General features: G+C 38.7%; 1 protein-coding gene across 2 annotated transcripts; it reads right to left on the minus strand.

Moving 5' to 3' along the window:
- Positions 1-1,576: 1,576 nt before the first annotated feature.
- On the minus strand, positions 1,577-25,288 carry ache (acetylcholinesterase (Yt blood group)). Of its 2 annotated transcripts, none has more exons than XM_028038221.1 (9): positions 25,056-25,288; positions 11,121-11,636; positions 9,581-9,804; positions 9,210-9,470; positions 6,689-6,911; positions 6,106-6,336; positions 5,834-6,026; positions 5,160-5,329; positions 1,577-4,429 (listed from the first exon to the last, which is right to left on the minus strand). In XM_028038221.1, exons 2-9 carry the CDS (start codon positions 11,545-11,547, stop codon positions 4,308-4,310), a joined length of 1,851 nt encoding a protein of 616 aa, XP_027894022.1. In that variant the 5' UTR covers positions 11,548-11,636; positions 25,056-25,288; the 3' UTR covers positions 1,577-4,307. The 2 variants fall into 2 exon arrangements, with proteins under 2 accessions (XP_027894022.1, XP_027894021.1); XM_028038220.1 differs by having other exon boundaries at positions 11,121-11,641.

A 25,288-nucleotide genomic window follows, 5' to 3' on the forward strand; every position in this document is an offset into this window, starting at 1 on the left:
GAAAAGGAACTTCCTGTTGCTGCCTTCAAAATAATTGCAGTTACATTTTGGCAAAGTGACATAGAATGTCACAAATTTAAACATCCTGACTGAAAAGATAGATAGATAGATAGATAGATAGATAGATAGATAGATAGATAGATAGATAGATAGATAGATAGATAGATAGATAGATAGAGTGTATGCACATTTAAAATATCAATTTGAATATTATAGCATGACCTGGCTAAGTGCAAAGGTGTAAAAAAAAAAAAATAGCAATCCAACTTCTGTTAGCTTCTGAGAGTTGAGTCAGATAGAATGATATGAATTGATGGAAACAAAGACAGAAGTCTGATCAGTTCACACAGAAGTGAGAAGTTGTGTGCAACTGGGGCAACCAATGTAGCTAAAATGTAATTGTGTGAATTTTATTCACTTAAATCTCTCAGAGAGATAGTTTTCAATGGCTTAAAGAGTCCAGGGAGGAACTACTAAACCTCTAATTGTCTTTAGACATTTAACAGCCGCAAGATTCATACAATTTAGGCTCCCAATAAAGGGGCAGGAGACTGATGAAAAAACATTTGAATGAGAATCATAATTTTAAATTTATATTAAAAACCACGAGTCATGCATGCGGTGTGACAGTAAGATCGTTTGTTTATTTATGCTTTTGGATAAGTTTATTTGATAGCGACAGATACACAGTAAGAGAGAAACTGAGACAGATTCCTATATTATGATGCTTTTAGCATGAGCTAATTTGCAGCTCTTGTCCCTAAATGAGCTTTAATAAACAGTATGCTTAAGATACAACAGAATAATGAAGCAACAATAAAAGAATGGACATACATAAACAGACAGCGTAATAGAAAACATTAGAGTAATAGGACAAAAACTCAGTTAAGTTTGCTTGCTGCTGTGGTCTCTTTCTTCAACGTTTTTCCATGTCTATTCTTTAATTTTGAATGAATAGTGTAGACCTTTCATCGGTCCCATTGGTTTGATTATGGCGACCTCTTCTGGCTGAAAAGCATACAGAGGAAGTCATCAGCTCCTCCCTTCCGTTGCCCGATAATCTGAGGGTTGAGGAGTTGCATCAAACAATATCATGTCTTTTTCTATTACAGAGTGAACCATGAGCACCTACCTGAATTGTTCCATTTAGTCAATAGTGAAGCAAAATGCAGGGTCCCCACATGCATTACTGACTGTTGTAATAAATCAGAGTCCCAATTAGAATTAAAAAGAGAAATCTTACTTCTCCAATTTAAACTTCTCTTTATTGGTTTCTTGTTAAAAGCAAGGTCAAATATAAAATGATTCCCAAACAAGAAAGTCTGAATGATTGGGACCAAACAAGTCAGGATCTTCAACCGCTTGATGAACCTTATCAGAGAAGTTTTATTAAGTCACTTTCTGTCTTCGGTTTTTACTTTTTGAACTATGTTTAGTGAAGTTAAGATCTTGGTACAATGATTGCCATTACTCACAGAGCTGTTTGAGTTTAACGTGTTAAACAGATTTCAGTTTGGTACACAAAGCACCAGAAAGCCTTGCTACACATGCTGTGACTCAGTGAACGGGTTAAATAGACAGATGCTGCAGAGTGTTTATTTTTGTTGCAATAGGTTAGCATTGATGATACACAGCAATGTACTATGAAGCTAATGAAAGCCTTTAGCACTTACAGTATTAGTGATTGGAACAAACGACCATTAGGCAGAACATTGATACAAACAGAATAAACAAAAGGGGGAAAAAAAAGGTTTATGGCACTTATGTTATACTCACAATAATATTGCTTTAAAAACACATTTTCAATTCTTGATACAGTTTGTTAGTTTTACTGCATTTAAATATCAAATATATTCCTTTACTGATCTATTTATGTTATTGCTAACATCAAACATAGCTATCAATATATGTTAAAATGACTTAGCTGTATAATAGTTTTGTGTACAGTACAAATTCTACAGCAAATAACAGTCTGAGTTTGGCAGGATAATCTGGGCATAACAGACTTCAGGACATGCACAACAGTTGTATTGAAGGACAGTGGTAGAGGTACATAGGCAGCGTTTTCCATTAAATAAGAGTGGAGGACTTTGTCTCTCCTACAGCCTCTGACATGCAGTCCTTACTTGTAGTAGATACAAGGTACAATCTTATTTTTTTTTAGATGTACTTCTTTTTAAAGCCGGCAACACAAGTCAGAGCCACGAAAAGGAGCTTCACATGCCAACAAAGGTGCTTGTGAGTAGAAGTCAATTAGGACAGTGAGATTTAACGTCTCACACACACACACCCATTTGTTTTACCACTCGTGTAAAATAAACCTTTACATAACTCTATACCATAATTAAATCTTCTAAACCCTGACTCCGTTCACTCATACACACCGTATGCACACAAGTGGAGGTTAATGAAATGCTAATTGTTAAAAGTCCGTCGAAAAGGGGAAAAAATGAAGGAAATGAATTTTCTATTTCTTTTGAATTTAAGCAGACGGAGTGAAGACCAGTACAGGTCACTCTGAGGCCCTGGGCTTATCAAAAAGACAATTAATAAAAGTTTTAGATTGAAGAACAACATGGTCTGTCATCTACATAAAACTACAGATTTGTTTTATTTCACTAAAATCACTCTCAGTGAATGTTTAATACAGAGGTAGAGGTTTTTCAAGGAACCCATTAGCTGTCTGAATGACAGTCTTTGACAAAATTATCTTTTAAAAAATATTGATCTAATGTTTTGGATTAAATTACAGAGGTCTTAAATTAGATTCACTAAAAATATGCTGCATTTGTGAGAATAATTGGAAGTAAATATCATGAAATCATAATGTTTTAGATAAAATCAGTGACAGGGTAGAACTGACTGCTTTATTTTGCTCCAACACCAGATTTTTTAGAACATATAAAAACTTGAACTCATTTTTTGGGACAGATGTCAGTGTTATGAAAGGCTGCTTTGGCCACTAGGGGCTCCAAAGACTATTATATGCTAAGTACAGGCAAAGACAAAGAACTCAGAGAAATCTGGCTCTACAAAGCAAACAGACAGTCTCGAATTTATGTTGGCAATGAAGAACTAAAATGATTAGAGCTCTGGAAATGGAGGGTGTAACAAATACTGGGTGTCATTTCCAGTTCGGTCACATTTTTAGTGCCAGAGGAAAAAAGACGCAAATAAAGGATTACGCAATGCTTGCTTTCCTTCTGTCCCCCACATCTCCACCTCTCTTTCCTTCCCCCTTTTTTCCTTCCTTGCCTCCTCTCTTCCATTTTGCATCAATTCATCGAATCATGCTGGCTGGCAGGCCAGAGGCTGAGCTAGCACTCTGTCACATTATCTTTCTGCTGAGTGAATTACTCTGCCTCCATTAGACTAACAAGAAAGGAGGACGACACAGGAAGATGGAAATGTGGGTGGTGATAAAAACTGTGAGGAGGACAAGGAAGGAACGAGGGATGGATCAGAAATGTAGCTCAGAGAGATGGTAGAGAGGGATGGGAGAGTAGAAAAAGGTTTCTGTTGCGCGAGAGAACAGCAAAGGGAAGAGACAGGAAAGACCAGAAAGTGGGTGGATGATAGTTTAGAGAGGAAGACGACATGTTAAAATGAGTTAGGGATGAACAATAAAGTAGAATGAGGACAGAAGCAGAGGAGGAGGAGAGTGCAGATGGGGAAAACAAGTAGGTAAAGAAATATTGAGACATGTTGAGACATGCTGTGTGTAACTTTAAAACCCAGGTTGCTATGACTAAGCAAAGAAATCACAAATGATAGGTATAGTGGTGTTTAAAGCACTAAAAATAAAATATAGGACACTGAGACTGCAACAAAAGTAAAACACGTTTGTAACTGCTCCAACAGACAACATACAGGGATGCAGGAAAGGAAACATCATGAAGCAAATGTTCACTCTGATGAAATACCGTGAAGAGGAGGAAAAAAAGAGATAACCTCCCCGCCCCCCGTGCACCGGTGTCACACTTTGATCAGGATCCAAGATAAACTCAGAGCTTTCAAGCAATTCAAACACACATACACATGCACACACACACACACACAGATGGTAACATCTAGTCTTTATGATTAGTTTCCTCCAGTGTCTTCTCTTTACAAACACAGAAACCCACATTCAGTGAAACAACACGTCAATAAATAGTTTAAATAATATAAATAATATAAATAAGGATAAAAAGAGTGAGCTTGTGTGTGTTGAGAAACCAAACAGGAACAAAGTCAGTGGGACAAAATTGAACAAGTCGTCTATCTTTCGCCGTCTCCTCAGCGTGAGGGTGGTCAGTGTGTGGCTCTCAGAGGTCAGTGCAGCGCTCCTGCTTGCTGTAGTGATCAAACTGACTCTTCCAGTGCATCATGTAGGAGGACCAGCGGTGAAACTCCACCTTCCACTGACGCTCTGCCTCATCGATGTTGCCTGAGGATATGAGAACACAAGAGGAGCAGGAAGCAGGTGAGGATTAGAGCGCCACAATAAAATGCTCTTGTAATGCTGTAATGCTGAGACTAGTCGCATCCAGCAGATGCAAAGGTCAGCATTTTAATGACATCAGACAGACACCTTCACTGCTATTATTTGCACTTCACATTTTAATGTAAGATAACATGAAATGAGTTGTGACATTAAATAGTTGAGCTGCTGTTAATCCCACTGAAAGAAATATAGTCAATCACTTCTATTAAAGGCTCAGAACCAGGGAGGCAACGTTGCTCCCTCTCCATTCATTTTCTATGGAAGTTGCACGATGAGGCGACAACCGCTTACCCTCCTCCAGCCAAGACACGGGGGAGGTTTGATCCCGTGAATTTTCCAGGATCACCTCGACGCAACGCAAGAAAGATGAAAAATGTTCAACTTTTATCGCTGGTGTTGTGATCATTTCTTCTGTGTCGGGTTCACCCAGAAAGGCAGAAAACGTTTGCTTCGCGTGTGTCAATCCTATTAGTTCTTTTCTACATCAACAACTGCAATATCAAAGACTGTAGGGAGACTTAAAATTATCATTGATGTCACATCCCCAATAAAAGTCTTTAATGCTCTATATCCAAATAACGCCTATCTTCAAATGTGCAGGTTTTCTTTCTTAAAATAAAGGTTGTCTCAATAAATCCTTATGTGTAACAGTAACACGTGTAGCACAGTTTACCTGTGATGTTCAGAAGGCGTGGCAGGAAGCGGTTCCAGAAAGCACACATCTGGTTGCGCAAACCTTTGTGGATTTTGAGAGGGTCGGTGTTGAGTGCGACATGTTTCTGCTCATTCGCCGTAAACAATGGCCAGCGTTTCCGAGTGTCCAGCAGCCCGTCGTTAGGATTTCTAACGTGTAGCAAAATGAAGCAGACAAAGACAGCAAGAAAAACAGAAATAAATGTCAAATTGGGCAGAACAGGACATTCCACAACTATAACATTTCCAGTGTTGGAAGGCTTCTATTACATTACATGCTTAAAGACAAGTAGTCCAGAAAGTTAAAATGTTACTTCACTATAAGTCTTCTGAAGGCAGGAATCAACGGCCTTTGATTAGATTGCACTTTGAGGTAAATCTGTTTTGGTTTTAAATGTTAGAGCTGGTGATGCGTCCATCTTTCACACAACCTTTCAGTTCTCTTTCTAAACACTAAATGAGGATTGCCAAATGCTCCACAGAGGTTTGCTGCACGATAAGTTGATAACATTACTTGTAGTGTCGTGCTAGCTTAAGGCTACTTTCAAACAAAGGGACCTAATGAATGTAAACTGATTTGTCTTCTTTGGCCCGCTCTACTTTCACTGGTGTCCATCACAGCAGGCTAATCATATTCAGTCTCTGATGTCTTACCCTGTCCGTGCAAAGTTTGCCCAGTATTTCATCATGCGTCGACTCAGATTCTTCTCTTCAGTGGTGTAATTGAGTCTCTTCTCCAGTGGCAACCCAAAGACAAACTCGATTTCATAGCCATGGATGACTCCCATCCACTCTGGCCAGGCTAAATTAGAAGCCCGGTGGTCAAACAGGTAGAGGTACACGCCGCCTTTGGAACGCACGGGAAGAAACGTTTATAATGAGGAAATGAAGCAGATAAAGCACAGAGACACTAACATGTGACCTACCTTGTGAGTTTCCTGCACTGTTCATCATGCCCAGGTTCGCCTTGAGAGTGTGATGCTGTGCATATGAACGAGCAAAATGTGCCAGTGGGCAAATTACATTGTGATCCCCAACAATGTCGTCCATGGCATCGCGGTTTTTCACTCCGTTATTCTCATCCATCCAGTCGGTGTACTGCAGCACCACTGCCTCCAAGCCAATATCATTTGCATGTGGTACGCTCAGTCGTACACCTGGCAAAATGAAATGAAACAAATAGATAAATGACTTTAAGTACTGCTCCAAACTGTGCTATCTGTAAACATCCTCAGATGACACGGCTATAGCGCGATGTGTGTCGGAGGGATGAGATGTGGACCACAGGATTTCGGTGGATAATGTTATGACGTGAACCAAAGAGAACCAACTCCAATTAAATGTAGACAAGACCAAGGAAACGGTGGTCAGTTTCAGTAAGAAAACATCTTTGCTCCCAAACACAAACAGCTCTTCATTTTGAAGTTGTTCTACTTTTTTTGGTGGTTTTATATTGAACTGAATTTCTACTTATCTCTGCTTCTATCCCTTTGATTGATTCATTCTTACCTTCCAGGAAGTCTTCTTTGGAAATTAGACTCTCATTGTCCTTGCTGAATCCCGGCGCTCCATAAAGCAGAAAGTAAGAGCCCTCATCTTGGTTGACACCAAGAAGAATCTGAGTGTCTTTAAAATTGCCTGAGTTAATCATTGCTTCTGGAGTATCAGGCAGAAAATCACCATCCACGACTGGTACAAAGGAGAACCGGAACAGAGCTGACCATGGTAGAACCTGCCCAGAAACACCAAAATATTAATCCACACGGACAAATGAAGGTCTCAGGGATGCAGTAAGTCAAACCTAACTGTGTAACAGGAAAATGTGTGCAGTGATATAATGTAATGTAAATGTAATGTAATTTTATTTATATAGCACATTTATAGGAAATACAAACAAAGTAACAAACCAAAGGAAAGAGCAAAAGAAGAAAAAGCTAATAATGTTGATCCAAAGTGTATAAACTAGTTGTTCCTTGTAAGCAAATAACTTCTGGTCTAATTCATTTTCTGGACTGGAAGAATAGGAATCTAAAAAGTAATTGCTAAGGTAGTTTTTCTGGATTCTAAGTTTGTTCTAATCCCTGTTCTGGGTTGCTAAATAAGTGTATGTAAGTAGGTATCCTCTGGACTTCTGGGTTGCTATATAAGTACAAGTATTCTCTGGACTTTCTACGTGTGCTCTTAATTTGTAAAAGTAATGAGTACTCCACAGTTTCTAACAATAAAAACTAAATGTTCTTGTTCTGGAAGAAGTTTTTCTGGATTCTAAGTTCGTTCTAATTCCATTTCTGGGTTGCAATAACAAGAGTCTCTCTGTATAACAATCTAAAAATCAATGTAAGAAGTATAATATGGGTCTAAATAGTGAGTACTCTACGGTTTCTAAAAAAATAAGCTACGGAGTGACTAATAAACTAGAGTCTCTGGATTCCAAGTTTGTTCTAATTCCTTTTCTGGGTTAAAAGCAAGAACTCCACAGTTTCTAACAAGTAATAATCTAAAAAGTAACTGATAAGTAGGATGAAAAGAAAACATTGGGTAGGATATGGCACATATAGCAAGACAAAAACAAAGACATGCTGGCAAAGACGTTGAGATCAGGGAGTGTTTGTTTGTCTGTAAGTATGATGTGTTTGCAGATTAGCCCATGTCTCTCACAAACAAGTCTCTGTTCTCCCAAACAAGTCTCTGATAAAGGTGGAAATATCAAGAGCGAGTCCTTGAGAGTTCAGCCATAAGATTCCACGGGTGACTTCGGGAGGGGTGAGGAGATGGGAAGGAGCAGTTTGTCTACATAAACTCCAGGAGATTTGAGATAGCCGCCAAGGCCACAGGGAGCCAGATTCAGAATAACAAATTCTTTTTAGATCGGGCAGACTTAAAATTTCTGCCTGTCCTAGAGTCTTTAACCGGTATGTCTCTTAAAGTTCATCCCAATCATCCAAATTAGTGTGGCCGTTCCTCTGAACCAAAGCTAGCAACTTCTCCATGATCGATTCCATCCCGCTAGTGGGTTTTTGAGTCCTCGGTAGGGCTGTGAGTCTCAGCAAGACTCACATCCAACCTGCGTCTCTGCCCCACAACATACAGTCTGAGTGTTCGCTAGCTTGGCCAAATCCGTCACAGATTTGTCGATAAGCCAGGTATCCACAGCAGAAATCCTGTTATCATGAATAAATCCAGGGTGAACCCCGCCGGGTGTGTCCCCGTAGGACAAGACGGCTCTCCTATGCCCAGTCTTCTCATTGAGAAAATTTTATCAATCGCATTGAGAAACCAGTTAACCAGACCCATAATTCGTAGATTCAGAGGATGTGCAAAGAAAAGCTCCAAAAAACAGAGCAAGCAGGGGAGGAGCAGAGGAAAAAGCATCTGCCTTCACCGAAAGCTAGAGAGCTCTTATGTACTTATGCTAGAGTCAGACATTAAGAATGGTCGATTTCAGTTTTACACCATTTACCTCTGACTCAAACAAACACGGAAAACATTAATTGAGCAAATAATCTGCAGCTAAAACAGAAAATGTTGGCAATTGTTGTACGAACTCTGCTTTTTCAGCTTACTTACTTTCTGTGTAGGTCTAATAAAATTATTTAATAAGTCATTCTGAATGAAAGTTATTACTTCATCTCTGTGTGGCCTTATAACACACTCACCGGTGTACAGTGGGTCATTCATAAGTGCTTAAAAATATATTTTAGGTTTTCAGAAATTTCTTGAGAGACATAATATGGAGGAGATTTGTATTTCCCTTTTTCATTAAACATTGCTTTCCGTTTTATACCATTGCTACCTTAAGCAAGAGTTTCCTGTAATGGGTAACAATCATCTCTAAATAATATTTGCAACTCAGTTTGCTGACAGTGTCAGATTACATCAAGTATTGCAAGTCAAAAAGGTGCACTCATTAGTGATTATATATGATATATTATCTTTACAACCTCACAGTAAAGTGTGTTCAATAAATAAAACTTCAAAAAGGCTTTGTGAAAACAGTGAAAAATGTAAGCTCAAATTAAATCTGCATTACCAGCCATTCTTGGTCGATAAGTTCCTGTGGAGTTTTGTTGCGCAGACAGTCCACCAGCTCAGTGTCGTTGCCTCCATTACAGTTAACAAGCTTTGCCAGAAGCGTGGCACGTCTTCTGGCCTCAGCAGGGCTGACAGAGGCCCACGGACCGTTGGGGACCCCGCTCTGAAGGATGGCCCTTGTGAAAAAAGGTCTGCTATCTGGAGACAATAGGTGGAACCCGACTGAAGCACCGCCAGCACTCTCACCGAAGATAGTCACCTGTTTTACACAAACAGACAACCAAGAGACCAGGAAAATGATGAAACCATCTTTAATACCAATATAGAGGATGGACAATATCTGAAAAAAACAAAACAAAAACAAAACACCTGTTTGGGGTTTCCACCAAAGGAATGGATATTTTCTTGCACCCACTTCAATGCCAACCTCTGGTCCAGCAGACCGACATTTCCTGGAGCCTCTGAAGAGCCATGAAGAGCGAGGAAACCAAAGGCTCCAATACGGTAATTCATGGAGACCACAATGACTGTCTCAGTGTGAGCAAGATAACGGCCATCATACACATCCAGCGAAGAAGAGCCACTGTAGAAACCTAAAAAGCCATTATCATTACAAGTTAGAGTTAGCCTGTTTTGTTTTGAATAGATTTTTAAAAATAAAAGTTGCAAAATCATAGATATTATTTTGTACTCCTTAGGAAGCCGTATATGTCCAATTTCAAAAGTAAAGTAAAAAAATACTTTATTCATTCCAAAGGGAAACCAAAGGTTGTTGTAAATTATTTCAAAATGAAACGGCTGTTGGTAGGAAGGATCTTCTGTAGCTGTCTGGAATACAGTAGGTTTGAAATAGCCTCTGACTGAAGACTCCCTGTTGTTGATTGACAGCCTTATGAAGAGGATGGAATAATGTCCATCAGCTTATGCAGAATCCATCAATGCATCATCATCTCAAGAGGTTCTAAAGCAGTCCTGAGAACAGAACCAGCCTTCTTTATCAGCTTGTGGAGCTTTTTCCAACTCAGTGGTTCTGATTCTGAAACGCTAAAACAAACGACCACAGAAGAAACTGTATTATTTAGAACAGAGTGGAGGACTGAAGAGTCCTCTAGAAGTGCAGCCTGCTCTTTGCCTTCTGGTAGACGAGTCATAATAATGGGAAGGCTTTCATTCAGAGACTGATAGACAGCTAGAGACACTTCTCGTTGAAGATATTTGATCTCATCAGGAACCACTAGCTGTTGGCCAGTCAGGTTACATAACTTTCTTCAGCTGGATAAAACATTTTTTCTCTTCTGTTCCATGAATTAAACAGGGTTAATTTTTTCCATTTTCATTTCTAGAGATATAATAAGAGAGACTAGACATCAATATTTAAACATCCATCCACCTATTCATCCATCCATCATGGTTTGCTCATCCAGGGTCGGGTCGTAGGAGGTAGCAGCCTAAGCAGGGAGTTCCCAGACTTCCCTCTCCCCAGCCACCTGTTCCAGCTCCTCCAGGGGAATCCCAAGGCGTTCCCAGGCTAGTAGAGAGACATCATCCCTCCAGTGTGTCCTGGGTCTCGCTCTAGGTCTCCTCCAGGTGGGACATGCCTCAACACCAAGAAGGCGTCCAGGAAGCATGCCCGAGTCACCTCAAATCACCATTTTAAGCATTTCTTACATACAGATCTATTGGCCTTATTAATTTTGTTCACACATTTACAAATTTGCTTCAGTAAGTTTTAGTCAATGATTAAAACTGAAATAAAATGATTAAAAGTCAAAAATTAGCATCACATTCTTGTCCATTTTCACTCTATGTAAATATCTCACTTGAAGTCTAATACTGGAGGTGATTGTAATTACATGACTTGCAGCAGTACACATAGCGTACACTCTGGCAAAAAAGTGTGACCACAAACCTCCACCATAGATCCACACCATAACCGAGAGATTGTGGGGCCTGGGCGAGGCAGGCACCCAGATGTTAAGGTACAGGCAGTCCTCGCTCATGTCTCTGTTAGGATTCCACATCTCAGTGCCCTGGAAGCCTGGGTACGACGTGTCCACATACTGGTAACAGGCGTCGGGGTAGGCATTAGCCTCAAAAATCCCTGTCCATTTTCGCTTCGGCTCAGGAGGACGGAAGCGACGCTTACCCACTGGTGGCTCACCAAAAGGGATGCCGAGGAAAGCTGTGACATAGCTCCCATCCGGCACAGGAAGGCGCACACCTTGAACTAGACCGCTATGTGTATTAACAAGGTCTCCATCATTTTGGGAAAAGCAGGTTGGGATAAGAGCGATGAGAAAGATTGACAAGAAGACGAGATAAGTGGAGAACTGCATGACGGTGGTAAAAAGTGTTTGTTTGCCGGGAACTGCAGTCGTGATTCCCTCTCGTTGGCAGGGAGAGAAAGGCCTGCTCTACTTGACCTCTGATCTACAGAAGAAGGAGAAAGAGGGAGAGAGAGACAGAAATATGATTACAATAAAGAAGGATAATGCTGATGAGGCAGGTAAGATTAAACTGAAGGTGGAAAAAAGGGAGACTGAAGAGAAAGTGCAGTTTTCATGATTTGCTAAGGTAGATGGACAATCTAGTTGTTTGTTTAAACAATTTGGTCAATGACAGCGTAAAGTTACATCAACTAAAATGTTTTCATTAGGAAATCATATAATCCTGTAATCCTTGCCTGGTCAAGCCATTCAAATTAGTACATCAACCCTTGCTACCAAATAGTTAGTACAGGTTAATATGTATAAAGATGAAAATCTTAAGACATTTTTTGTAGAATGCAATCACTCCTGGATCACGTTAGCCTGGTAAAAACCAGCCTCTGTTCTACGCTGTTTGCTTTGTCCCGAGGGTCTCGGCACTCGACTGTTGGGAAACGATGGCTTCCAGGAGGTGTGAACTGTGATGAAGATTTAAATTTTACCCTGTGACTTATGTAATGCTAAAAAGCTGACTGGAAGTTGCCTGCACTGTAAACAAACATCCTCCACTGTGAAGCTTTTAGTGCTTGCAGACCGGGCCGGCTTTTGCAAGAATGTCGTTACATTCCCTGATGGTACAAATTGGTTATCAGCAGATCTAAAAACTCATAAATAATACATAAATCAAACAATACAAAAAACTGAAAAACTACCAGCAATGGAGCACAGGACATATTCAAAACATTTGACTCAAAATGGTTTTGATAAAGGTGTCAAAACCGTATTTATGTCAATTAACCTGCAAAACAAAAAACAAAAACACCTCTTTAGTACTTTCTTGGATAAGAAATATGATCCCATTACATCTATCCATTTTCTAACACCCTTGTCCCTTAGAGGGGTTGGGAGGTGCTGGTGTCTCCACGTTCCGGGAGAGAGGCGGGGTTCACCCTGGACAGGTCGCCAGTCTGTCGCAGGATCCCATTACATACATTTTTAAAAGTTGCCTCGTCTGTCATATTTCAGTTGTCTCATCGATATGTGGGATTTTAGAGCAATGACAATGCAATTCTCAGCAGGCATGCTCTGGTTAGCGTAATGTTTATGCTGCTATTGATAAGTTAATAAGATTTATTTTTTTAAGTGTTAATGATTATGCTCTTTTCTTCTGCTGCTGTTCTAATGTGCGTTTTCTGGGTCAGATGACCATTTTGATGTGTTGTTGTAAAAGGAGGAAGTTCTCTTTGCTGACTCAGGTCTATGAACATTCATATCCAAGGTTTTGCTGAGCTCCAGATTGTCAAATAAATCTGGGGGTTTTGCTTGGTCTTGTGGTTCCAGCAGAACTTGGTTAAATCTCCCTTATTTCTGTTCATTTTATGTTAGGTACTGTAATTATTTAATTCTATGCCAGTTTATTTTAGTTCATTTTGTTAGGAAGGCCTTTGCTGTCCGGTGTCATTAGTTGATTGTCAAAGTTCAGTTTCCAAAGAATTAAACTGTTTGTTCAGTTAAACTTCTATACATATATAATGCACATTAGTTAGATTTGTTTTCACAGTTTTGAGTCTGATTCAGTATTTATGTCCACAATCTACAATAATTCTTAAGAATCTTGACTTAAGATGTTAAAATAAATAAGTATTAAACTACAAAGTGTGTGATCCTAACAGCCTTTTAACAGTTTATATGCAGTCTGGTGGCCCTGCTTCTCCTGTTGTGGTACATTTTTGCCAGATTGTCACATTTCACACTTTACCATGCAGTGATTGTGAAAGTAAGAGCTTTAGCACACAGTCTGACGCAGCATGACAATTTTTTCTAAATGCTTTATTTGAACATGGTTAACTGGAACCACACTGATATTAAAAACAACCATTTCGTTTCATTGAAACAAAGAGTAAGAATGCTAATATTAGTCTACCAGTTTAATCAAACATTCTGAATGAAACAATCAACAAGAAGACAACACAAGTTTAATCAAAACTGTAGCTGTGTGTGGTGAGTTTAGAATATCTTTGGAACTAAATTATACAACTTTGGCCACTTCAGGAGATGTATTGTCAGACCATTGTAGTGACTTACTTAACTACGTTCGTCCCATACCAGAGCAGAATGTTGGGGGACTTTTAATGCACTTACAACAAAGACTGTAAAAAAAAGTTTAAAAAAAAAAAAGTTTCTTATTCTATGTTTACATACACTGCTTATCTTAAATTAAAGTAAAAATCCATTATTTCATCTAAAGCAGTCATTAGTACAGAGAAAGGTTGGAAAGTAATGTCCTTCTTTCCCCACCACTTTGAACAAGCACATCACAAACAGCTGTTATCTGTCCCTTACATCACTTCTCAGTTGGTCTTGTTACTCTGACAACCATACATTGCTAAACATAAACAGCAGTTGAACAGGTGGGAGGAAGACAACTGTCCAATTCATCAGTGTACCTCAACCAACAGGAACAAGGGCGTTCTTTTTAAGCCATTTTGGAAAATAACTCTTCAATTGTCAATAATTTTAGAAAAGCAGATTTGCCAGAAAAGTATCAATTTCAATCTGTTCGAGGTGATACTTCATTTATGTTCTGTCAACATCCTGACGGTTGTGTATGTGCTTTATTGACAGAAATCCTATATCCATGTATAGAAGTAATCCGCAATAAGGTTGGGCAATATTGCCAAAATAAATCAATATATATATATATATATATATATATATATACATATATACTGTATATATACTATATATATATATATTGGATAACGACACCAAATAATATTCCACATTTTCTGTCCAACCAATTTGATCAACCAATGTAAGTTCTTTTAAAAACAGTTACTAGAATAAAAATATGTTGATACATAGATATATACAAAATCACATGGTGCATCAAAGACAATATAGAATAGATAAATGTTTTTTGATTTTCGCCTTCAAAAAACCGACTGAAATCAGCTAAATTAAAATACTTAAATACATTAAATGAAGCAGGCTGCTGTGGTTCAACAAAACAAAATGTTAAAAAGTATTTCCCTCTCATATTTTTAAGTTAGCCAACATGTGAAAAGCTAAGAATCTCAATTTAATCCAAAAGAAATTTTTCCTTTTAAAATGCTCAACACCAAAAATTATGTCACATGAAAGAAAAAAAAAACTGACAAAAAATACAAGTTTGTTCTCACTTCCTCATGATCAGGAATTGTGTTCACTTTCATTTCTTCCACTATTACCCCGCACCTCTGCAACGCCGGTTTCATTGCTGTACCAAAATGAGCAGAGTTTGTTTCTTTTTTTTTTAAAGGAATATCTGATTCAGGACAGAGCAATAAGGACTTTCAACTCTCACTTCTACTGATTTTTTAAAATGTTTAGGTATATTACATATATACCCATGGTATATAAGTTAATACCCGGGTATATAAAGGGTACATTATATACCCCTTATACTCCCAATGTACCCGGGTACATGAGGGGTGTGCCATATTGCCTCAATACCTTACATGAGGCAATATGGCACACGCCTAATGCACAATTTCTAATACAGGTAATTACAGGTTTATTCAATGACAGCATCATGTGAACAAACCATAGCAACACAATAACCAAAGCAAGCTTTTAACAGCCCAACTTACTGCTTGAGTAAAGACAGTCCTTATCTGCAATAAAAAAAAGATTTGTGCCAAATCAAATGTTTACAGACTTGGCAGGGCTGACAATTAATAATTGAGAAATGTTACATATTTGCTGTAATTGTCAAAAATCAAAGACACTGCGTGCTGACCTCAAATTCTGAACCAGATGTGAAATGTATCAAGTTCTCACTTAAGCTCTGACATTTTTAAAAATACTTCAGGAACTTAAAATATTTTTAAAAAGTGATATAGATAGAAACTTTACTCAATACATTGTCATCCCACACCCACCATATATATTCCATTGAAGACTATATTGACCAGTGCAGCTCTTTATCTGTCTGGGTCCTGTGACCTGTTCTGTGCGCTGGGCTCAAATATCCCGACAGCTGTCCCTGTGAAGGAGAGCGGCACAGCGTGCAGCTGAAACATTAGCCATTAAAATTCACAGCATTGAATGCAAAGTACTAAATTTACAAAGCAGAACAGTGTTTCTGTAGGTTTTGTGCACACAATAATCTAAAAACAAAATTATAGCAGGCATGGGCCAAATACATGTCTCAAGGTACACCACAAGTTTAAAAAGTAAAAAGTTACCGTTTCAAAACTATTACATCTTTATCTGTTTAACAGCACTCCAACAGTTTAAGAGGATCTATAAAAATTGCCAGGAAAAGCTCCAGAGTGACTGGAGAATGGAGCAGAGCTGCTCTGCAGTTCGCCCCTGCAACAACTCCCATCACTCATTTCTCTTGCTTACAGAAAAGACAACTGGCTTCTTGGAAATCCATGGCCTGGAATCTGAACATTAGTTTTATTAAGGTAGTGCTCATTGTCAAATAAAGTGTAGTGCTAAAAGTGTAGAGCACTATTTGTTAAGCAGAGTGCAGGGCCCAAAAGCCTGGGGTCTAATTATCAAGCTTTTATTAGCTTGCAGTGCTACTATTAACAGTAGACTAAAATGAAGACTAGCTTCATTTTAGTAGAACAGCAAGAAGCTAACAACACATTAAGCAGATTTTTCTAAACTCAGTCGGTTGGTATTCCACATTTTGTTTTAGATTTTTAAAAGATGCTAAAATAGTTAGACAAAGACATGATAATGTTTTGTGTCTTGCTGTTGGAGGACCTGAAGTGGGAGTCCATCTTCTGAGGAACAAGGCCAGATTTTAACACCTAGAGGCGTTACTTGACTCCTTTCTCATTTTGGGATCTTACAAGCTCCTCCATTGAGTCTTAATCCTCTCCCATACTTCATTCCAAGCTGAACAGTGGAAGCGCGGTTAAGTTTCATACACACACCTTTCATAACCAGCACATACCACCGGAGGGAAACCCCTCCCGTTTTCATATAAGTCATACCCCTGTCCGGAGAGGGAAAATGGACTGATTGAAGCTAAATATTAACATCACTTTCAGAGAGTATGTCTACATAAAACATTTCCACAACTTATTGCCAATCAGAGCTCTGTGTGAAGTAGTTTGACTTGGGCACTGTGTTGAGAAGGGGAGGCGAATGTCTATGAAAGCCGATTTTGACCCTCTGGATGAAGTATGGGAGAGCTCTTACTTCTCATTATCTTCAGAGTTCCACCTCAAACCTGCTCCACCTTGGATTCTTGGGGAATCCACAAGAAGGGTCGGGTGTAGTGGTCTACGTACAACCAGATGTGAAGAAGCTTCAGAATAAAGAATCTCTGTTTCCAGATCGTGAAGATGATGTTCAGGGCTTTCCATTAAGATTTTTCAGTTTAGGACACATCCATCTTTTTACAATCAATTCTTAAGGCTCCAGAACAGTACCCAAAAGAGAACTAGTCTTCATCATCGTCTTTCTCTTTTTTAAGGCACTGGTTCTGAAGATGACCGTGACCCATGGGAACATAGTGCTGATGTCAACGTTGGACATATTTGATTTAAACTCACGTGCTCTGATTTATGACTGGGAGGAGAGCATTCAAAGGAAGCTCGTCTTTGTGGGTTTATGACAGAAATGATGGTGAAAGAAAGTGATTCCACCGGTGAATTTTGTCTACATTTTCCATAACTCATTTACTTAATGACAAAACATCCAAGGGACGAAAAGAAAATCTGCTTTCACATGCAGAAAAATGGGAAAAGATGAGAAACCTGGTAACATGCAAGACAGTAGAGGGGAACACCATGTGGCGCGGTCTAGGATTGGAGGGATAAACTGTGTCACTTCTCAAATTAGGTTGTGGAATCTGTGTTCACAGGAGGATCGGATTCACATTGGTGGTGGTGGCGGGGGGGTGGGGGGGTTGTGTCTCGAAAAAAAACATTGGTAGGAAAGGTTGTAATATTCTTTACTTTACTCAGAAAACTATGGATTTCTGAGTGCAAAATTTTTTTTAAATCAAATATAACTCCATTGGTTAAATACAAATACTAAGTGCACATGGGTCAATAATGTCTAAATATAAACATAATATTTACACATAGGGCATGTTGGGCATCCAGCTATGGAAGACTGAAGGTCTGAATAAGCTGGCATGATTAATTGTTTATTTAAAAATACTGTGTAAATTCTGGTCCCAGCAGCAGGAAGAGGAGGAGATTCGGAAGGAAACTCTGTGATGTCATGGAAGCTGAGGGGATTCTGGCATCATTCTGCCTGTACTGGAAAGAACCAACAGGGCGCTTCCCTAACCCACTTTCTCCTTCCCACTTTCCTGTGGGCAGAGGAAGAACCTGCTTATGAAACTCTAGAAACTTTTAATCCAAAAGCAGGACCGTGAAGGCTGCTGTCGGCAACTGTTGCTGATTAACACTTCCATAGGGAGAAGGGCAGCAGCTGCTCCAGGACTGCAGCTGAAGGAGCAACGCCTCCTGGCTGGGTGTCATTGCTGAGCGCCCCAGACACACCTGACCAGTCACCCCAAGCTAATAGCCAGCAGAATTCTCTCCTCTCATCTATCCATCGGAACTGTTCATAGTAGGTGTGGTACCTGGGCAGTTATTGGCTTAGGATAAGTGTTTTTGTGTATTTTTAAGCATCCAAATGGAGCAGGCTGCGCATGCTATAGGCAAAGAGGAAAACAGAGTTCAGACTGTTTAAACTTTTTCCACAAAGTGTTTAAATCACAGTGAGGTCAAACTGATCTCTTCCATCGGTATATGTCTTGGTTTCATGACACTAAATAAACATAGAATAGCCCTATGACTAGCTAAGATGTTCTGTGTTCTTAAAGCTAATGCCTGAAAGCTACGAGCTACATACAGCTTTCCCAGCATACAGCTGAAACCAATAAACAGTTAATATTGTTATTTACCGTGTTTTGGACTCAAGATTGTTTAAACAACAAAATAACTCATTCTTAGTGTTCATTTATACACTTGATCCGTAATTAATAAATTGCCGATCAATTAAGAAGACATGTTTCCAAAGGCGACAGACTGGCGACCTGTCCAGGATGTACCCCGCCTCTCGCCCGGAACGTAGCTGGAGATAGACACCAGCACCTCCCGACCCCATTAGGGACAAGGGTGAACAGAAAATGGATGGATGGATGGATGTTTCCAAAGGGTTATTGATTTCTATTTCATTTGAGATTTAAAAGCACATTACTTATGCAAAATGATGTTTTGTCTTTTGTATTGCAAAATTACTTGGAGCACATACAGCAAGTTTGCCAATTTGTCTAAACTAATTCTTTAACTAGCTTAAAGCTAATTGATCTCACTGACAAAACCTTTCAGTACAATCCCTGCACTGCGTCATTGGTTCTATTTTTTCTTCTAGAAATTTTTGTTTCTTCCTTTTATCATTATGTCAGTAGTTTTAATTGTGTATGTTCTTAGTTTAGCGAGTTGCTTGAATAAAAAATTTTAACTTTGAAGTTGAATACATTTTGTCAATAAACACTTGTACATTTGAAGGAAGTTGTTTGTGCCTATTCAATACACATGTGAAGCATCCTGCTGTTTGAAATTACTAGTTTTATTTAGAACTGCCAAATATAATTATTGTTCAGCTAAACCTACTAAAGCACATCATTTTGATGCTTCTGTGCAAAATGTTGCAGGAGCATAAAGCTAAGGCTCTGGTGAGACAATGACATGTGAATTATGAAGCAAAACAGGTTCCATCAGTTCAGGCGGGACCGGTTATTCAGGAAGCAATCTCAAACCAAGTTAGATCCTGAGACATACAAGATCTTGTAATGAAGTCTCATCATAACAACACAAAACTAAGTACTGTTTTTTGTGCCTATTAAAGTTTAAGGCAACATTATCTGACTCCATGTGAAAATTATTTTAAAAGTACGAAGGCTTAAAAAAAAACCTCATGCAGTCTCTTTAGCTTAATAATTTTGCTAGGTGGTTGCATTTATTCAAAAACCAACACCTCTGATGTTATTGTATGATATATTTTACTTGTAATATTCTTTACTTTATTGTTATTTTTATGTTCATTGTGTCACTCTGAAGGTACGGCATGTTTTATGTTCATAATGTAACAAATTTTACAATAAAGTAGCATTCTACTGCTTTATTTGTTTTGTTCATAATTAAATTCTCAAAAACCTCCCAGCTCCCTCCCAACAAAAAACAAAGCACTTGTATTCAGACAAAACAGAGTATATTGTTAATTTTCAATTTATGCTTCCATTTAATTGAAGCCTTATGTTGAAACCAATGTAATAATTAGTTTTGTTTTCAAAGTAAACAAGACAACAAATGTAAGGCTGGGCTTTAGCTGTAGATCTTTAATAAATTCTGATTTGATTAGCTGTGTTAGAATAATTGGACTTTAGAGTAAATCTGTAAACTACCTGTTAGCAGATAAACAGCCAAGCTGCAGTACCTTACATAAGACTCAAGCAGCACATCTGGGCAGTAAATAATAAATGATGGTAGACTACTCTCCACTCAGTGCGCAAGCTTGACACTTTTGCGTAATGTTGAAGCTGATAATATATGCTTTTAGACATGATGCAGAAATACAACAGCATCTGTGTAAAATGTGACATGTGCAGACACACTTGTTTACAGTTCCACAGATGATCACAGGACAGGCACTTCAGGAACTGCAGCTTTCTGTATGCGTGTGTCTGTAGTTCGAATTTTCAGAAGCAGAGTATACAAATGCACATTAGTTCACAGATCAGCAAGAATTTTATAATCGGGACGTTTTCTCTGCCTTCTCCCAGTGCTTCCAGTACTAACTGAAGAAATACACCACTTGGTGAGAAGCAACCAATCAGAGCCAAGAGGAGAGTCTTACAGCAGTTGATCATGCTTGTGTACATGGCGCTCACACTGTCCCTCTTGCTCTCTGCTACGCTACAGCTTCTGCCAGGATTGCCAAGGCTAATTAGCATGACGGCACATAAACGGTTTCCTGTAACAGTAAGATGTTCATCCGCCATTAGCACAACTGATCAGTGCATAACCGAGGTTGATGACCAGCGCTAAGACCCTCCTCCTAGCTCTGATTGGTTGATTTTGATTGGGAGCGGTGCATTTCTACAGATGGCAATAGTAGTTCAGAGATAAGGTGGGGGAGCTAATTTTTTTTCCACAGATTATCTGTCTCACACCACAGTGTCATGACATGGTGACAGTTGCAACAAATATGAAAAAAAAAAAAAAAAACAGACTTATAGAAAGTAAAGTGAAATGGATTTTTGTGTGTCTGATACCACTAAAACAAGTTTCTTGCTCAAGATGTCTGCATCTGATCAATACAACATGTGTTAAATTACCCAACCCTATTGTAAATGTGAGTGATGACATACATTGATCTCCCGTTGCTCTTAGAATCTCCTCTTGGTCTCTAATGAGGCAGTGAAATAACTGGCAGTTCAAGAGATTAACTTCTTTACAGATATGTTTCACAGTAGCAGTTAGAAATAGCAACCTGACTAAAAGCAGCCACGCAAAATGGAAAACCAAGCAAGCCGGCCCCCAGAGGAACAAGAACAATCAGTATCACATGTAGTCCTATTAACAGAGGACCTTAAATCAAATGTTTCCTTTTTGAAAAACTGCAGAAAATTTTCACAAAGATCTAGGAATGCTGTAGACACAAATGATCTGAGAGAAAATAAAACGGTTAGGAGTTTATTAGACCATAGTGCCATGGTTGAGCAGGTTTCAGGTCCAAAGCAAGGCCTGTGATAGTCCATTAAACAAGACAATGGGCAAACGTACTATTCAGGAACGTCCCTGGAGTATTGGCTTGCTTTTACAAGTACAAGTACAAGTACCTGACACTGCTGGGCCCACTATCTTACGCTTTATTAAAAAATAATTAAACTGACCATCAAAAGTTTGCAGGACACCCCGTAACAAAATGAATGGTGCAGAAAAACTCTGGAGTTATAGAACATCTGGTAGAAAGGATTGAGGTTTTATAGTTTAAAAAAAAAGTGTTTTGTTCACTTTATTTTTTATTTATAAAAAAGGGATATTGAATGTAAAGGTAAACAAGTTAGCAAAAGCTTTTTCTTTTACATAAATAATCCCTCGGTCAAATCAAAAGGTATCTGTAACCCAAAGGAACAATATCAACAGAAAAATCTAATATAAAGATTTTACAAAGAGCATGCTGTTCTCAATGCTTTGTTGAGTTTGTGAGTGTGACTGTGTAACAACAGTACTACTCAGGGTGAAACGTTTCTCCTAGTGTAACTTCATAAATAAAAAGGTGAAAAGATTAGAGACAACATTCTAAATTAGTCAAATTAGCAAAAGCAGAGTAACGACTCATGTGGTAAGATTGGGAGCAAAATATCACAAATCACAAATGTTATCCCAAAGTACATTAGAAATATGACTTATTGTTACCAACGCCATTTAATCCAGTCTAATCCATTAAACGTTTTGCCTATTATTGCACTTAGCTAATTGGCAGGTACTGTGGAGTGTAAGCTGTCAAAAGTGATTTAAAAGTAAATGAACCAGCGATTCCACACCGGGAAGAAAACTGGTGGGTTTTTTTGCCTCGTCATACAAAAACATACAGCAACATTATAGCAACCAAAAATATCTGTGCTTAATTAGGTCACTGAAGCAGCCTTCCATGAGAGCTAAGTGTAATGCAGTATACACTGCAGTGCTATAATTATTGCAGGAGATGGGATCTGATCTGCTAGCATATATCGAGCCACCATACAGAGTTTGCAACCTGAGATACACAGCTTCAGTAATGACATAGAGTCATGCAGTAGCTAGATTTAAGTGACACATCTCATAAAGATTGACATTGTTTGGGTTTGTTTACATGCCAAATTGTTAAAACAATAACCATGGTATCAAGCCAGATAAGCTGAACCATCAAAGCCACATGGAAATAATGTAGATACACTGAAATAGTCCTTGAGCACTAGATACACAGACTGGATCCCTCACAGTTTTAAAAGGATTTTTAAACCTCTTAACTTCCTAAACATTTCATTATTTGTTCAGTAAAAAAACATTTACTGTTTTTTTACTGAACAAACTTTTTCCATCAGTAGAAAAATAAAAATAAAAAATAAAAGTTAATTGCCACTTATTATACTCTGGCTGCAGAAAGCTCCTGTACCTAAACACTGACCAAGGCCTTTTTTTGTTGAGTTTGCATGTTCTCCCAACTCCCACCAAATATTAATTTCTGAACTCTTCCTGAGCTATAGTATTAGTATTGTTGTTTCTAAATGAATATGAACTGGTTTTCTTTGCATTATTTGGGGTCTGAAAGTGCTGCATCTTTTTCATGATTTTTACCATTTCTCATTTTCTGCAAAGAAATACTACATTTTTGCTTGGAATTTTGGAGACATGTTGTCAGTAGTTCGTAGAATAACTGAACAATGTTCATTTTACTCAAACATATATCTATTAAAAGTCAAATCAGAGAAACTGATCATTTTACGTGGTCTCTTAATTTTTTTTTCCAGAGCTGTATACATATATCAGAGGAGGCAGAGAAGCTTGTACATGTTGTAAAGGTAATACGCCACTGTAATCTCCAATGAGAGAGAGTGATCAGAATGCAGTTGTCTTATAATTTCTGGATGAATATATTTTTCGCCACAGTCGCCACATTTAACTCAATAAAATTTTAGCCCGCACGTCACTCATAATGCACAACAAGGACATATTCTTTGTCGGAATGTTACTGAAGCACTTTAACTGTTGCTGAACAGCAAATGACAGCTGCCATTTCCTGGTCGATTGCAAAGGCTTGTTGGAGTTAGATATACCTCCATGTAGAGTGGTGTGTGAATCTGCTTAAAGTGTGAGATACTCGAGTTCGATACCTGCCAGGTGCTGTGTAAAGCTATTCTATTTCTCTTTAACGTTATTTTCCATCAAGCACAAATAGCTTAGTGTTAGTTACATTTTATTTTAACATTTTAGAGAAGAGCCCTCCCAATGTCCAACAGTAGATCACTTTGACTTTAACGTTTTTAAGAACCTCCCAATCTGAAAACTTTGGCCAGCTCTGTTTTACAGTTTTGTGGTGTTTCCTAGTCACAAATCCACAAGAATAATAAAAGAAAAACAACACAGAACTGCAAACATTACTGCAATTCTGTGTAATATTAGAATTATCTATCTATCTACACATATATTTTTGGGTTTCTGTGCATAATTGGCTGCATGGGTAGCAGTCACTCTCACTACTCCTTCACTAAATAGAGGAGATTATGTTTGATTTTTAGATTTCCTATTATATTACAGTTTTTCATCTGCCCAACAAGGGCTTATATTGATGCTGTCATGAGTGCCACCTGACTGTGCTGCACCTCTAATTTACCGCCTTTTTTATGACCACAATAAATTAAATTGTATTCATTCTGTTTTTTCTTCCGTTCTTTACTAAACAGCCAACTACAACTTTTTGTAGCAACTGTTATGTTATGACACATTTTTCACGAGTTTATTATTAGATAGATAGATAGATAGATAGATAGATAGATAGATAGATAGATAGATAGATGTGCATGCACATTTAAAATATATATTTGAATATTATAGCAATACTGTGAAAAGTTCTAAACCAGCCCAAATACCTTTTTTCCTGCGAGACAATCAAAGACTGAATTATTTGAGAACGCACCGAGGACTGTCGAAAGAAATACCGAGCAGAACAGTTCTCCATAGCCGAAAGCGTCTCGCCAGAGAGGCGCGTCACGCATCGATTTTCCTAACTGTCTCCTACAGCCACAAGCGTCCATCCTCATCCTCTGTAGTAAAAGGACATTTTGCGTCGTTACTGTACAGCAGTTTAGACAGTACTGTAGGCTGCGTAACAGTGGGCAGCAGTACACACGTTATGCTTCACTGTATTTTTTTTTTCGCAGTCGCAGCTGCATTTCACCGACTCTAATTTGCCAAAGTGAGGTACTCCGCTCTACGGTTCGCAGACGGACTCGAACCACCTATTCATAGAGCTTCGAGTGCTGCTCGTGAGCAGCCACAACATTTAAGCAGAGCACAGAACAGTCTGTCACCGTGCCATGTTAGAAAAACCTGCGTACGCACCACAGAAGCCTGGTGTAACATGGCACTGATTCGGCGGACTGGGTTTGTATTAACCAATGACGTAGAGAGAAACATGTTCTGTTAAATGTGTCATGCGCCAGGGAAGGGGTAATTATTTAGGCACGAGCGACTGTCAAAAGATAAAAGCACTCAACCAGCCCGAGCCCTGAAAAGATGTTCTCCAAGGATAGTGTCAGTTTGATACAAATTATAGAAAATGATAGAAAATCTTAAACGGGTGGAAATAAAAGCAAAAAAAAAAAAAAAAACATTACGCTAAGGTCTTACCCGGCTGCTTCTGCGAGGAAAACTCGAGCAGAGGGATTGTTGGAGAATTATTTTTCTCCTCCCTTTGCCAGTCCGAGTCTCTCTGCTCTGTTGCTAATAGTTGTTTTCCAAAATATAAGGTGATGCGCTGTCAAAGAAGAAATGTCGAAAATGCCTCCTTACAGCAGCAATGCGTTTACCAACTGAGCCGAACTGTAGAGGGAGACTGCTGCTAATAAATACTGCATGCAAAC

Source organism: Xiphophorus couchianus, chromosome 14 (genome assembly GCF_001444195.1).
Source record: "Xiphophorus couchianus chromosome 14, X_couchianus-1.0, whole genome shotgun sequence".
NCBI lineage: Eukaryota > Metazoa > Chordata > Actinopteri > Cyprinodontiformes > Poeciliidae > Xiphophorus > Xiphophorus couchianus.

Excerpts from the sequence above, each read along its gene's own strand:
- ache (XM_028038221.1), bottom strand. The coding sequence starts at position 11,547 with ATGCAGTTCTCCACTTATCTCGTCTTCTTGTCAATCTTTCTCATCGCT. Across the intron at positions 6,337-6,688 it reads CAAAGAAGACTTCCTGGAAG|GTGTACGACTGAGCGTACCA; the intron begins GTAAGAATGAAT and ends TCATTTTGCCAG. Across the intron at positions 4,430-5,159 it reads ACGCCTTCTGAACATCACAG|GCAACATCGATGAGGCAGAG; the intron begins GTAAACTGTGCT and ends TCATATCCTCAG.